This window comes from Haematobia irritans, chromosome 4, assembly GCF_050003625.1.
Source record: "Haematobia irritans isolate KBUSLIRL chromosome 4, ASM5000362v1, whole genome shotgun sequence".
NCBI lineage: Eukaryota > Metazoa > Arthropoda > Insecta > Diptera > Muscidae > Haematobia > Haematobia irritans.
In genome coordinates this window covers 120,122,766-120,136,343 of record NC_134400.1, presented here as the reverse complement: position 1 = coordinate 120,136,343, position 13,578 = coordinate 120,122,766, and the positions used below count along the sequence as shown (strand labels likewise).

General features: G+C 41.4%; 1 protein-coding gene across 5 annotated transcripts in view; it reads left to right on the top strand.

Moving 5' to 3' along the window:
• Ptpmeg (protein tyrosine phosphatase Meg) overlaps positions 1-13,578 on the top strand; it is a 45,654-nt gene that overhangs the window by 18,072 nt on the left and 14,004 nt on the right. For all 5 annotated transcript variants that reach the window (XM_075308611.1, XM_075308612.1, XM_075308614.1 and 2 more), the window contains 4 exons: positions 2,482-2,589; positions 2,652-2,744; positions 2,807-2,948; positions 3,012-3,220. In XM_075308611.1, the coding sequence (XP_075164726.1) occupies positions 2,482-2,589; positions 2,652-2,744; positions 2,807-2,948; positions 3,012-3,220 (552 nt within the window). The remainder of the gene's footprint in view (positions 1-2,481; positions 2,590-2,651; positions 2,745-2,806; positions 2,949-3,011; positions 3,221-13,578) is intronic.

Below are 13,578 nucleotides of genomic sequence, written 5' to 3'. Positions count from 1 at the left end.
TATTGGATTGTTTGGGTGATTTCACGTCGCAATTTGGTAATCCAGTACTGATTGTAAGCGATAACGGAACGCAGTTCAGTAGTCAGAATTTTAGTGAATTTTGCATAGCAAATGGAATAGATCATAAATTTACTGCCCCTTATCACCCACAATCCAATGGGTTAGCTAAGAGATTCGTGGATACGTTAAAAAGAGCGTTAAAAAATTACACGGGGAAGGTACGTCAAAAGAGAATCTTCAAACATTTTTAAAGTGTTATCGTTCCTCTCCAAATGCAAATACGCCGGGAAATAAATCTCCATCGAAGCTATTTATAGGCAGAAAATTTAGAACTAATCTCGATCTATTACAAAAACCGAAAAGCAATAAAGCCGAGAAAAATGAACAAATGGAAAGGCAATTCAACGCAAGACATGGAGCAAAGGAACGATCATACAAATGTGGTGAGAATGTCTTCGTAAAAATATATAAAAGGAATGAATCACAGTGGCACTCAGGAGTGGTAACAAAACGCATAGACAATGTCATGTACGAGGTACAATCGAACAAAATTCCAGGCAAGACGATTACATCGCATGTGAATCAAATGAGGAAGCGATATGTGCCAGACGACACCGCACAAATAGGAAACCTTTTCGAATACGTTGAATTTGATACTCCAACAAGTATACAAGTTGGCACCGACAACAATTGTGAGAACATCGACGTATCCAATAGGAACTTAGAAACTATAACAACACCATCGCCAAGTCTATTGCTCAATCCACCGCCATTGCAAGCGAATACACCAATGTTATCCTCAACAGCTACAACCTCTTCAACAACACCTTCAAGTGATTCTCAACCGCAGGGAATGATTCGGCGATCGGCTAGGAGGAAGACACGTCCAATGTGGACAGAGGATTATGTGCTTCCAAAAAGAAGGAGAGATGTTGGGATACCCCAATAAATTGTCACCAATTGTAAACACCATATGGCAACACTGGTGTGAGGATAGAAGACTGTCAACGATGATTCCTTTTTAGTGGTTCTTCTATAATATCCAACTAGAAAAAAAGACGTATTTTAATCCTCTGTATTACAAAGATTAGTGATTAAATATTAATATTAAAACACGGCATAGCCTTAAACTCACATTTCTAAAGCTGTTTTATTATTTCTGATCGGCAGTCACAATCGTAACATAAAAAATATTCAATTAAAAATTTAATTGAATCAACAAATTTTTTAATTGAAATCAAAATCAATCACACAAATTAATAGTATCAATTAATTTTTTAATTGATACTATCATTTCTGTGATTGAAGACATTTAAATTAAAAAAGTAATTGGATCAATTAATTTCGTGATTGAATCAGAAAACATTTTTTTGTGTGTACGTTTGTGAAAAATCGATTGACTCATTAAAACCAAATCAGAGTCCACAGAATCATCACCAAGACATCCCGAGTTACGAAGAAGCTTCCCAGAACAGTTCAACCCCTCAAAGAGACTAGACAAATGTTTTTCTTAGCTTTTCGAATAACCGATTTAGCCTTATTGCAGTACTTACAATAAGTTTTTCAATTGTCTTGGGTTCTATTTGCTTAAAAAATAGCAAAATATTGCCAAATCAAAGTTAAAAAAAAACAGGGACTCACAATGACACTCAGAAGTCTTAAAAACAAGTTTACAGTTCAAACGATTCTTTATATAGATATCTACACCACCCCTCTTGAAAAAGACGGTCATCTAGGCTCATTTAATGGTGCCAATATTATCATCAAAAGACGACAGACTCGTATTGAAATCAAAAGACGGGGAACCAAACAAATATTAGATAAAAAATATGTCTAATAAATGACATAAAAAATATGTTATGTTATTTATAAATTCAATCATACAATTCAATTACGCACCTGATCCCCATATTTCACATCTTCAGAATCACTTCAACCAGAATGCTTTTTTCTCTCACAGTGAACCGATCCGTTTTGATATCTGTATCATCCTGAAAGCTTACTTTTCTGTCAATCGTCTTGAAAAATATGTACATGATGCCTCTATTCACCTGCTTTATATGAAATTTGGTTCGTGATGAGGGCATTAGTAGCCATCGGTCTATAACTATTAATTTGCTTTATATACGTTTATCCCCAGATTAGACTTCGTGAACATACTAGAACCACACTGTTCATCTGATCCACTTTCAATTCGCTGGGCGATTAAAGTATTCATTCTTAAAAAGCCACTGCTACATATTGATATAAACCAAAATAGCACTGACATTTCAATTAAAATTAAAACTGATCAACATGAGTGCATATTAACCCCCAGATAATCACATCTCCTAATTACACTTAATGAGCGAAATCACATCTCCTAATGAGCGAAAAATCACAATAAAAGGTCAATATCGATCCGTATTCACTTCCATTAATTTTATACGTTTTTTTCGTTCAATAATTTTAAACCTGTGTATGTAATATTTTTATTTCCAGAAACGGTCCAAAGGCGGAGATTTACTTGAAGAAGTATATCAATTTCTCGAACTATCCGAAAGGGACTATTTTGGTTTATTGTTTCCCTCAAAGCCTGGAGATGTTGTGGTATGTTTTTCCTCTGAACAAAGAAAACTCTTCATAATTAAAACATAAATTTATTTTCTTAGCGGTGGGTAGATGCGCAAAAATTATTTAAGAAACAATGCAATAGTGTTGCTTTGGACAATGAAGCCGTACCACTGCTAGAATTTAGGGTTAAGGTAATTATTGTAGCTCATATTCTTCGAATTGAATAATGTAAAAAATTTTGTATTTTTCGCAGTTTTATGTAAGTGATCCCAGTCGATTACAAGAAGAATATACACGTTATCAATTTTATTTACAAATAAAACGTAACATATTGTTGGGCAAATTGCCATGCTCACTTAATACGCAATGCTTATTGGCAAGTTATACAGTGCAATGTAAGTTATACTTTTAAACTGATTTGTGGACTCCATATAAAATATATAACAAAATCTTTTCAGCTGAATTGGGCGATTTCAATCCCTCGGAGCATAAGGCTGGCTACTTGAGTAATATGCAACTATTGGTTGACCAAACACCAGATGCCGAACGTAAAATATCAGAGTTGCACAAATTGCATCGCGGCCAATTACCGGCGGATGCTGAATACAATTATCTTGAACATGCAAAAAGACTTGACTTATATGGAATTGATTTACATAAAGCAATGGTAAGAATAATATACGTTATATAGAAGTACATGAATAAATCTTGACAAATTACTGAAGCAGAAGTTACTCTGTGATATACAGAGAATGTCACAATTGGGTACTTTTGCGTTGCTCGGGAATCAAGATGTTTGGACACTACACTCCTGCTTTCAGGTGTCCCACCAAGAAAAAATGGGACAAGGAAGAGGTGTAAATACTCGAACAGATATCGATGAATCACGCATTTTATTGATTTACTGACTTTCTCCTACGTTCTCTGTAAATTTCAAGTAAATCGGGTTTTTTAGAAATGTGTTCTGGTTCTGAAACTAGAAAAATAGGCACACTGTGGAAACTAGTATCGGCCCAATACTGTAATTTCCCGCTTACAAAGATTCTTGAAGGGGTCCCGCTCTAACTTTTACATGGCAGGAGCTCCTTCGACCCCACCAGATGTCCATCTGATAACCTATGCGGACGACTGTTATATAGTTACATCAAAGAGATAGATGTGAGGATGATTACTCCCTGCACCATTCAAAATCTGCAAACTACGTGCCGAAACTACTAGTAGAAGCAAGCTAATAGCCGGAGCTATTAGTGCAGAAGCAAGCTAATAGCCGAAGCTATTAGTGCGGAAGCAAGCTAATTGCCGAAACAATTCGTGCGGAACTAAGCTAATAACCGAAACTATTAGTGCGGAAACAAGTTAAATGCCGAAACACTTAGTGCGGTGGTAGAGTTCTTGTCGCTTAGTGTGAACTGACTGCGGTCGTCGGGACTCTTCCTGAACTGGAGTCGGCTGTCGGGACTCCTCCTCGTTACCCAAAGACCCTGAGTTTATATTCTCCTACAGCCACGACGTAGATGAGAATTATACTCATAGCACGCAAAAATAAATGTCGCTGAATCACTTATGAATCACTGTTCTCATACATATAAATTTATGTAAGGACGAATACATTTTGTTTTACACTATCGGTAATTCAAAAATGTATTTCGTTTCCTTACATTCCCCTCCTTTTGCAAAAGAAAGCGTGAGCTTTCTTTTCCTTTAAAATGAAGCATATTGTGGTCGTGTTTTTAGCCTATGGACTCGCACTACCTTCGAGGTATCGTTTACTCCCCGAAGGGAGCTCGGCAGGTGGTGGTTTCGAGGGTTGTGATTTCGGCGGTCGTGATATCATTTTTGTGGTTTCGTTGATCGTGATTTCGACTGTTGTGGTTTCGGCAGTTGTGATTTCGGCGTTTGCAGTTGTGACGGTTGTGGTTTCGATGGTTGAGGTTTCGGCTGTAGTGGCTTTGACGGTCGTGATTTCGGCGGTTGTGATTTTGACGGTAGCGGTTGTAATCTCAGTTTTTGGAGTTTTGGCTGGTATTTAGTGGACTTATGTACCCTTAGTGGCATGAAAGAACGTTTGTCATTCAATAAAAGATGCAATGTTCTGTTGACTTACGAAGACTACTGACTCGTCCAATAGTGGGACTGTAAAGGGCTTCGTTCTCTTCGGTAGGAAGGAAGTCTCTCGATGTAAGGGTATTCAAGGAATGTTGTTTTGTAATCGGGTCGGAAACTGGGAAGCTTATGATTTCATTGTCCAAGGTCAGAGTGACATTCCTCTGACATAAAAAAATCCATTCCTAAAATGACGAGTTCGGCTAGAGTAGGTAATACGGCTGCCTTTAAACGTGTAGCCTTGTCGTTATAGGTTATGTCGAGAGGAAATATGTCACCGCATGATACCACTCGCAGGTCGACCATTTGTATCTCTCTTCGTAGACATTCCGCCCTAAGCCCTTGGCTACATAAAAACCTTTTCATAGTACCGGATATGTAGCTCGATGTAGCCCCTGTGTCAATCAAGGCATCAAACTGCTTGCCACAGACGAACACTTTTACGAAGTATTGGCTAGTCGGTGACATATCGACTCTTTTAGCTGGTCGCTTTTCGTGGCATTGACAATCTATAGTTGGAAGACCCTCCTCACCGCAATAGGAGCAAAACAAAATCGTTCGGTTTTTGCACTGAAAACGAAAGTGACCCACTTCCCTACATGTTGTTGTTGTTGTTGTAACAGTTTATTGTGATCTCATCCATTTCATGTTATACGCTTGGTACATCAGCTTGTTGGCAGATCAAGGAACTCTGCGACTAAGATGGGGTGTGTCCAGAGTGATCTGGTGGTAAGTCGGGTTGGTTTGGCTGGGCAAGAGAAAAGATGACGCGTGTCGTGTGGCCCTTGGTTGCAAATTGGACAAACGTCAGCTACGCTGCTATCAATCACCGATAAGTAGGAATTGAGGCGGCTGCACTTGCCTGATCTTAATTGGGCCAAAACTACCCTAGTCTGCCGTGGGAGGTCTCTTTCTTCCGGTGCTATGGGCGGTGGTCGGACTCCAAGAACAGGATTAACCTTGTAGCTTCTCACCGCTTCAGCTACAGTATCCTCATGAATCCTGTTCAAACCTGCCTGGTACGCTGCTTGATGTAGAGGCTCTCTTTTATAGCGCTGGATCTCGCGCTCTAGATTATGTATATCTACCCTTACGTTCCTGGGTGGTGGTTGTGTATCCATAAGATGGTGGTTTGGATGATTACTGCGATAACAACCCAGGAGATACTGCTTTGACAACATGTAGTTGTGTCTTCGCACAGGGATGATCTTTGTCTCCACATAAAGGTGATCCAGGGGTGTGCTGCGGAGACACCCAGTCGCAGTTCTAAGAGCAGCGTTCTGGCAGGTTTGTATGTTATTCCACTGCGTATCACTGGTCTGCGGTGTCCACACTGGCGCTGCATAGTTTACCACTGACCGGCCAATTGCCTTATAAGTAGTTAGCAAGGTTTCTTTGTCCGCACCCCAAGTACTGCCGGCTAGTGACTTGAGGACCTTGTTTCTACCACGGAGCTTATTACAAATTGCAGTGGCATGGGCAGATGACCTAAAAAGGCTGTCGAATGTGACCCCAAGAATCTTGGGGTAATTTGTGGTCGGAATTATTACTCCATCGACTCTGATATTCAACTGCCTGCGCACTTCTGCCGTCCATGTAGTAAATAGTGTGGCTGAGGATTTGGTGGGGGATATCCTCAAGTTTCTCGCAGTGAAATAACTGGTAAGATTAGCTATGTAGACGTTCAACCGATCGCAAATGTCATCAACATTGGGCCCAGATGCCAAGATTGTACAGTCATCCGCATATGATACAATCTCGACGCCGTCAGGAGGGGGTGGAATCGAGGACATGTAGAGGTTAAACAGTGCCGGAGATATCACCCCACCTTGGGGAACTCCCTGTTTAACTCTACGCGGTCTTGACTTTCTGTCCCTGAATTCCACGTACGACTGGCGTCCACACATATAATTCAGCACCCAACGCTTCGCTCCTGCCGGTAGGGACGTATTCTCGATGTCCTCAAATAATGTGGCATGGTTGACCGTATCGAATGCTTTCGATAGGTCAAGCGCCACGAGGACCGTCCTGTGACACGGCCTGGGCTGGTTTAGTCCCTTATTAATATGTGTCGAAATGGCATGTAAGGCTGTTGTCGTACTATGTACCTTACGGAATCCATGTTGATGGTGGGCAGCTGGAAAATTCTCCACAAGGCTGGGGAGGAGTAATGCCTCAAGTGTCTTGGCTACTGGCGAAAGAAGGGATATCGGTCTGTACGATTCACCTTTGCTCGAATCTTTGCCCGGTTTCAGTAGTGGAATCACCCTTCCCATTTTCCAGACATCGGGTATAATGTGTGATTCCAAAGACAAATTGAGGAGTCTGGTCAGGTACTCAACTCCCAGTATTCCCAGATGCTTCAGCATTAGCATTGAAATTCCGTCAGGGCCCAGCGCCTTAGATGGTTTCGCGCTGTTGATGACATTGGTAACTTCGGCTGCAGTAAATTGTGGTGTGTCATCGGCTCGGAGACCACGTACACGACGGGTGGCTCTCCTTTTCGCTCTATCACTCTCGGGATGCTCGACAAACTGTCGGTTGAAGTATTTGGCGCACCTCTTCGGATCAGTCACAGTTACGTCGCCAAATGTGACTGAAATCCCATCATCCCTTGTGGAGGGGTTCGAGAGGGCTCTAACTGTTGACCACAATTTACCAGTTCCTGTTCCTAAGTTACATTGCTTCAGGTGCTCTAACCAAGTGTTCCGCTTGTGCTCGTCGACTATCTTACTAATCTCTAGATTTAGTTCTCTGATTCTAGGATCAGCAGGGTTAGCACGACGGCGTTCATCACGCTCGTCTGCGAGTCCCGCCGCTTCGGCTGGGAAGTTGGGCCTCACCTGGGCAATTCGACCAGCGGGTATGAAGCGAGCGGCTGCTGCGTTGATGATGTCCCGGAACTCCCTCTGGGCAACATGAACATGTGAGGGGGACGGGAGCTCACTGAAGCGGCGATCGGTGTATTCTCTGAAGCCTTCCCAGTTGGCTTTCTTTTGATTAATAAACGTCCGGCGTTCAGAGGTTATGAAATCGGAGGGTCGGTTGATGGTGAGAATTATGGGGAGGTGGTCCGAACCCAATGAAATGACGGGTTGCCAGGAGACGTCATTTATCAGACCAGGCGATGCTAACGATAAATCTGGCGAACTGCTGCAGTCACCCATAATTCTCGTGGGGGCCTCTTCGTTCACCGTGCAAAATGTGGAGTCGTCTATCTGCTCTGCCAAAGCTATGCCCCTCTGGTCATTACCCAGGAGAGAATGCCAAAGTTCATGGTGGGCATTAAAATCTCCTAGAACCAATCGGTTATGCCCGCTCAACAACCACTCAATGTTTGGGCTATAACCAGGAGCACAGCTACCAACCGGCGGTATGTACACATTGTATAGCTCTATCTCGGCAGCCCCACACTTAACTGCTACCCCCATACATTCCATGTACGGGTCATTAGTGTCTAGCACAAGCGTGATAGGTCTATACTGCACGGAACGGTGTAATATGAAAGCCAGGCCACCACCTCCATTTCTTGTGCGATCCTTCCGTAGGACATTGTACCCATCACAATGTCGTAGGCTGCAGGTGGGATTCAGCTTTGTTTCCTGGATCGCCGCGACCCTTATCCTTTTCCGATTCATAAAGTCTACGATTTCACTAATCTTACCACGGAGCCCGTTGCAATTAAATTGCAAAAATGATGCACTCTCCGGAACTGGTACAACAATATTCGGTGTAAGATGCTGCGGCGGAGAATATTGTTGTGCGGGAGAAGTCGGTGGGGTCACATAATCAGATGACCCACTGCTGCTGTCATTGGCACAGCATCCTGCCACGAAGTCAGTTTGACTATACTCCCGCAGCGATGTTAGGCCGGAGCAATTCCGGAAGTGCACCCATTCCATGCACCGGTTACACCTCACCGAAACCGAGCGATGGTGAATTCGATTTCGGCAGACGGCACAGTACCATGGTCCGGGGTTTTCCTCTATCCCGGCTCGGACCAAAAGCAGGCGGAGAAGGCTCCCCGGGATGCACCTTCTCCAACACGAAAAAATGGACAAGACAACACGTACACTGAGGTGGCAGCCGCTGGCCGATGGCTGGTATCCATCGGGTCAATCCGGTGCGTAGAACCCGCCGCCGTGGGATTGACTTCCCTACATCTCCAGCTGTGGTTCTGCCTATTGTATTTGCGAGCTCCTTCTGCAGGCGCTGGATTGTGTACCAGGCTCACTTAGACTATTCAGTCCATTGTGATACCACCATTGTGATATTACTGAGTGCTGCCCGATTCCATGTTAAGCTCAATGACAAGGGACATTCTTTTTATAGCCGAGTCCGAACGGCGTTCCACATTCCAGTGAAACCACTTAGAGAAGCTTTGAAACCCTCAGAAATGTCACCAGCATTACTGAGGTGGGATAATCCACCGCTGAAAAACTTTTTGGTGTTCGGTCGAAGCAGTAATCGAACCCACGACCTTGTGTATGCAAGGCGGGCATGCTAACCATTGCACCACGGTGGCTGCCAATCTAAAGACCTAAAGACTCGGTGGTCAAGTGCTTGTGATGATTTGTCGTACTGTCATCGCGTGTTGAACCGGTATCATCCTCTTTGGCGGTTTTGTGTTGGTTTTCCGCAGTGCGATTTTGATCCGGCCCCTGCTCGGGCGCCATTTTGTAATGTGGTTTTGTCGTCGGCTAAGGTAGACCAATGGTCGTCCAGGATCAACTTTAAGGACTCACGAACCTTAAATTAAGAACATACGATTTGGTGGTATTTATATAATAATAGTAGTACGATCTTTATTTATTTGGCCTTATATACGTATAATGCTTATGTTTGCAATGTATGCTGGGGAGTCGGTGATTTATTATGTAGCCTTTTAGTTAAGATACCGGCGGATGGGTTGTTGACGATTTGGTTCGGCTGAAGTCGTTGGTACGGTGTCGGCGATTTTTCGGTTCGGATCCCGTTGATGGGTTCTTCGGCAATGATGGTTCGGGATTGTCGTTGACGATTCGGCGTCGTTGACTATTCGGTTGATGATTCGGTGATGGTGATGGTGGTTTGCTGGTCAGCCGTCGGTGGCTGTCCGGTGTTGATGAGTCGGTTGTGTTGGTTTGGTCGGCTGTCGGTGGTTGGCAGATGTTGATGGTTCGGGTGATGCGGTGATTCGGTGTTGATAGTTGATTCGTTGTTAGGTTAGTAAAAAAATCTACAAACTACGCGCCGAAGCTACTAGTGAAAGCAAGCTAATAGCTGGAGCTATTAGTGCGGAAGCAAGCTAATCGCCGAAGAACGATTAGTGGGGAAGCAAGCTAATAGCCGAAGCTATTTGTGCGGAAGCAAGCTAATCGTCGGGGAACGATTAATGCGGAAGCAAGCTAATTGCCGAAACAATAATTGCGGAAGCAAGCTAATCGCCGATGAACGATTAGTGCGGAAGCAAGCTAATCGCCGAAGAACGTTTAGTGCGGAAGCAAGCTAATAACCGAAACTATTAGTGCGGAAGCAAGCTAATCGTCGGTAAACGATTAGTGCGGAAGCAAGCTAATTGCCGAAACAATTAGTGCGTAAGCAAGCTAAATGCCGAAACACTAGTGCGGTGGTAGAGTTCCAGTCGCTTAGTGTGAACTGACTGCGGTCGTGCCACTCGTCGTGTTCAATACCCTTCGGCTGTCGGGACTCTTCCTCGTTGCCCAAAGACCCCGAGTTTATATTCTTATATTCTGAAAGTCAGAATGTCTTATGAATCACTGTTTTCATACCCACCCAGACTGCATTGAACGACAGTGGGTATGTGGAGAGTAGAACAGTGGGTATGTATAGTGGCCATACAAAGCACACACACATTAAACAATATGAGGCACAATTAAATAAATTTGTGTAAGGACAAACACATTTTGTTTTACACTATTATTTCGTTTCGTTGCAACCTGTCGGGATAGTAAAACGGATCCATATAACGCTCTCCTGCATTACCGAATAAGTCCAAAGAATAATATGTCAAATCCAGCAGAATTGTTAACGTTTATCCAGGACATATCCATAAATGTGCAACACTGTCATCAGATGTTTAAAAACAATCACAGAAAACAAGTGAAACCTTACATGTTTAATGTATGATATTCTCAAATAGTAATAAATAAAGGGTGATTCTTTTGAGGTTAGGATTTTCATGCATTAGTATTTGACAGATCACGTGGGATTTCAGACATGGTGTCAAAGAGAAAGATGCTCAGTATGCTTTGATATTTCATCATGAATAGACTTACTAACGAGCAACGCTTGCAAATCATTGAATTTTATTACCAAAATCAGTGGCAGAAAATCCGCTTTTTTATCGACAAATTTTGTTCAGCGATGAGGCTCATTTCTGGTTGAATGGCTACGTAAATAAGCAAAATTGCCGCATTTGGAGTGAAGAGCAACCAGAAGCCGTTCAAGAACTGCCCATGCATCCCGAAAAATGCACTGTTTGGTGTGGTTTGTACGCTGGTGGAATCATTGGACCGTATTTTTTCAAAGATGCTGTTGGACGCAACGTTACGGTGAATGGCGATCGCTATCGTTCGATGCTAACAAACTTTTTGTTGCCAAAAATGGAAGAACTGAACTTGGTTGACATGTGGTTTCAACAAGATGGCGCTACATGCCACACAGCTCGCGATTCTATGGCCATTTTGAGGGAAAACTTCGGAGAACAATTCATCTCAAGAAATGGACCGGTAAGTTGGCCACCAAGATCATGCGATTTGACGCCTTTAGACTATTTTTTGTGGGGCTACGTCAAGTCTAAAGTCTACAGAAATAAGCCAGCAACTATTCCAGCTTTGGAAGACAACATTTCCGAAGAAATTCGGGCTATTCCGGCCGAAATGCTCGAAAAAGTTGCCCAAAATTGGACTTTCCGAATGGACCACCTAAGACGCAGCCGCGGTCAACATTTAAATGAAATTATCTTCAAAAAGTAAATGTCATGGACCAATCTAACGTTTCAAATAAAGAACCGATGAGATTTTGCAAATTTTATGCGTTTTTTTTTTTAAAAAGTTATCAAGCTCTTAACAAATCACCCTTTATTTACTGCTATGTTTATTTATGACATTATGTATGTATCAAACAGTAATAAATATTTACTGCTGTGATTATTAATGATACTGTACTGTACCACTTTGAATTTCATGTACTATGTTCGGTTTTCGAGTTGAAAATCACTTTATTTTCGCGATTACTTTTCCTGAAATAATTAAATTATAAATGAGAACAGACATATTTCTGTAAAGTCTTGCCGAAATCTAGAGGAACAACCCTGCCAACATTTTTTGAATTTGACGGCGCTTCTGAGAATCCCCACGACGTCGAAAACAATCGTCCAAAACTTGTCGGAAAAGCGCCGTCACTATTGAGAAGTTGTACCACGCCAAGTTACTACAAAAAAGTTTCGCATGAGTGCAATTATTAGGTGCCTTCTTAGATAAATTTAGAACGACGCCAATAAGAGCCCCTTCAAACAATCAGAAAAAGTAAATTTTAAGATAGTTGTAAAAGAATCTTGTGGTCAAGTAAAACACGATTGTTTAGATGTTTATTAATTTGATTAAACATTTATAAATTCTTATAAATATAACATTTATACCACTATCACAACACATTTAACATAATTTTTTTCATTAATAATAGAATGATGTTGAGTTATCTTTCACAATTTTAAGCAGAGTAACAATACTTTCAGCACTTCATTTCCCTTTTTGTTTAAATAAATTATAAAACGCTAGTTGCGCTTGGCGTTTCACGAAATATAAAATGGCTCTTCTAAGAATAGTGATGGCAAAATACTTTCATGTACATTTTGTACTTTTTGATATGCTTCCCCCATCACAGTTGGCGATTGTTGTAGTGTTATTTACGAGTCTGTGGTAGCGACGAGGATGAAATGGAACTTTGAAATGCTGGCAGAGAAGAAACTGCACATCAATTGAGTTAATCTATCTGCTTTATATTGAACTGTTTTAATAAAGTCAACGCGAAAAGCGAACATAGTACTTACCTTTAAAGTGGGTATTAAGTTCGAGTTTAGCCGCTAAAAACGTCATTTTTTCACGATTACTTTTCTTTAATCATCCATTTTAAGGAATACAAACTTTGTGAACATTTGCTTTGGGCTTTTCCCCATCAAGTTATAATAAAATTTGCAACAAATATGTATAATTTCATGCATTTTTCTTACTGATTTAGTTTTCACTTTAGCGATTTTAGCGGCTAAACTCGAACTTAATACTCACCTTTATTCGGCAAATAACAATAAATTGCTATTGTGAATCGAAAGAACGTCACTTTATCAAAATGCAATCTGGCAACATCAACGCGACATGTACTGATGATATGTTCTGGACACCAGTGCAACGATTCTGAATAGCTCATAAAAATGTTGCATCCAGTGTAGGGATGCCAGTTAAGTTTTCTTTTTGTGCTCTTTGTGTGCATCACAACAAATATAACTCCAACGCGGTTCAATAAATGGTAAAAGTAAACAGTGTTGCCAGTATTTTCGAACTCGAGCTTGAGTTGAAAGTGGTTTATTTTATGTAAATTTTATGAACCATTTTTATGTTTAAATGAATTATTATGGAATTAAATGTTTTTATTTTATTTGAAAAAGTGTGCTCTTTTTTTTCGTATGTGCTCTTTTTATAAACTGAATGTGCTCTTTTTGCCTCTTCAAAATCTGGCATCCTTAATCCAGTGCTGAACAAAAACAGGTCTAATATTATCTACAATGATCGACAATTTCAATTTCCAACCCAAAATAATAGATAAGGAGAATTACGAAAAAGTATAACAAAAAGTACAATAAGATTCTGTCTGTCATAAAGGAAATCCCACTGCTAGCCGGTATCCAGGAAATTTTGTAGAAAA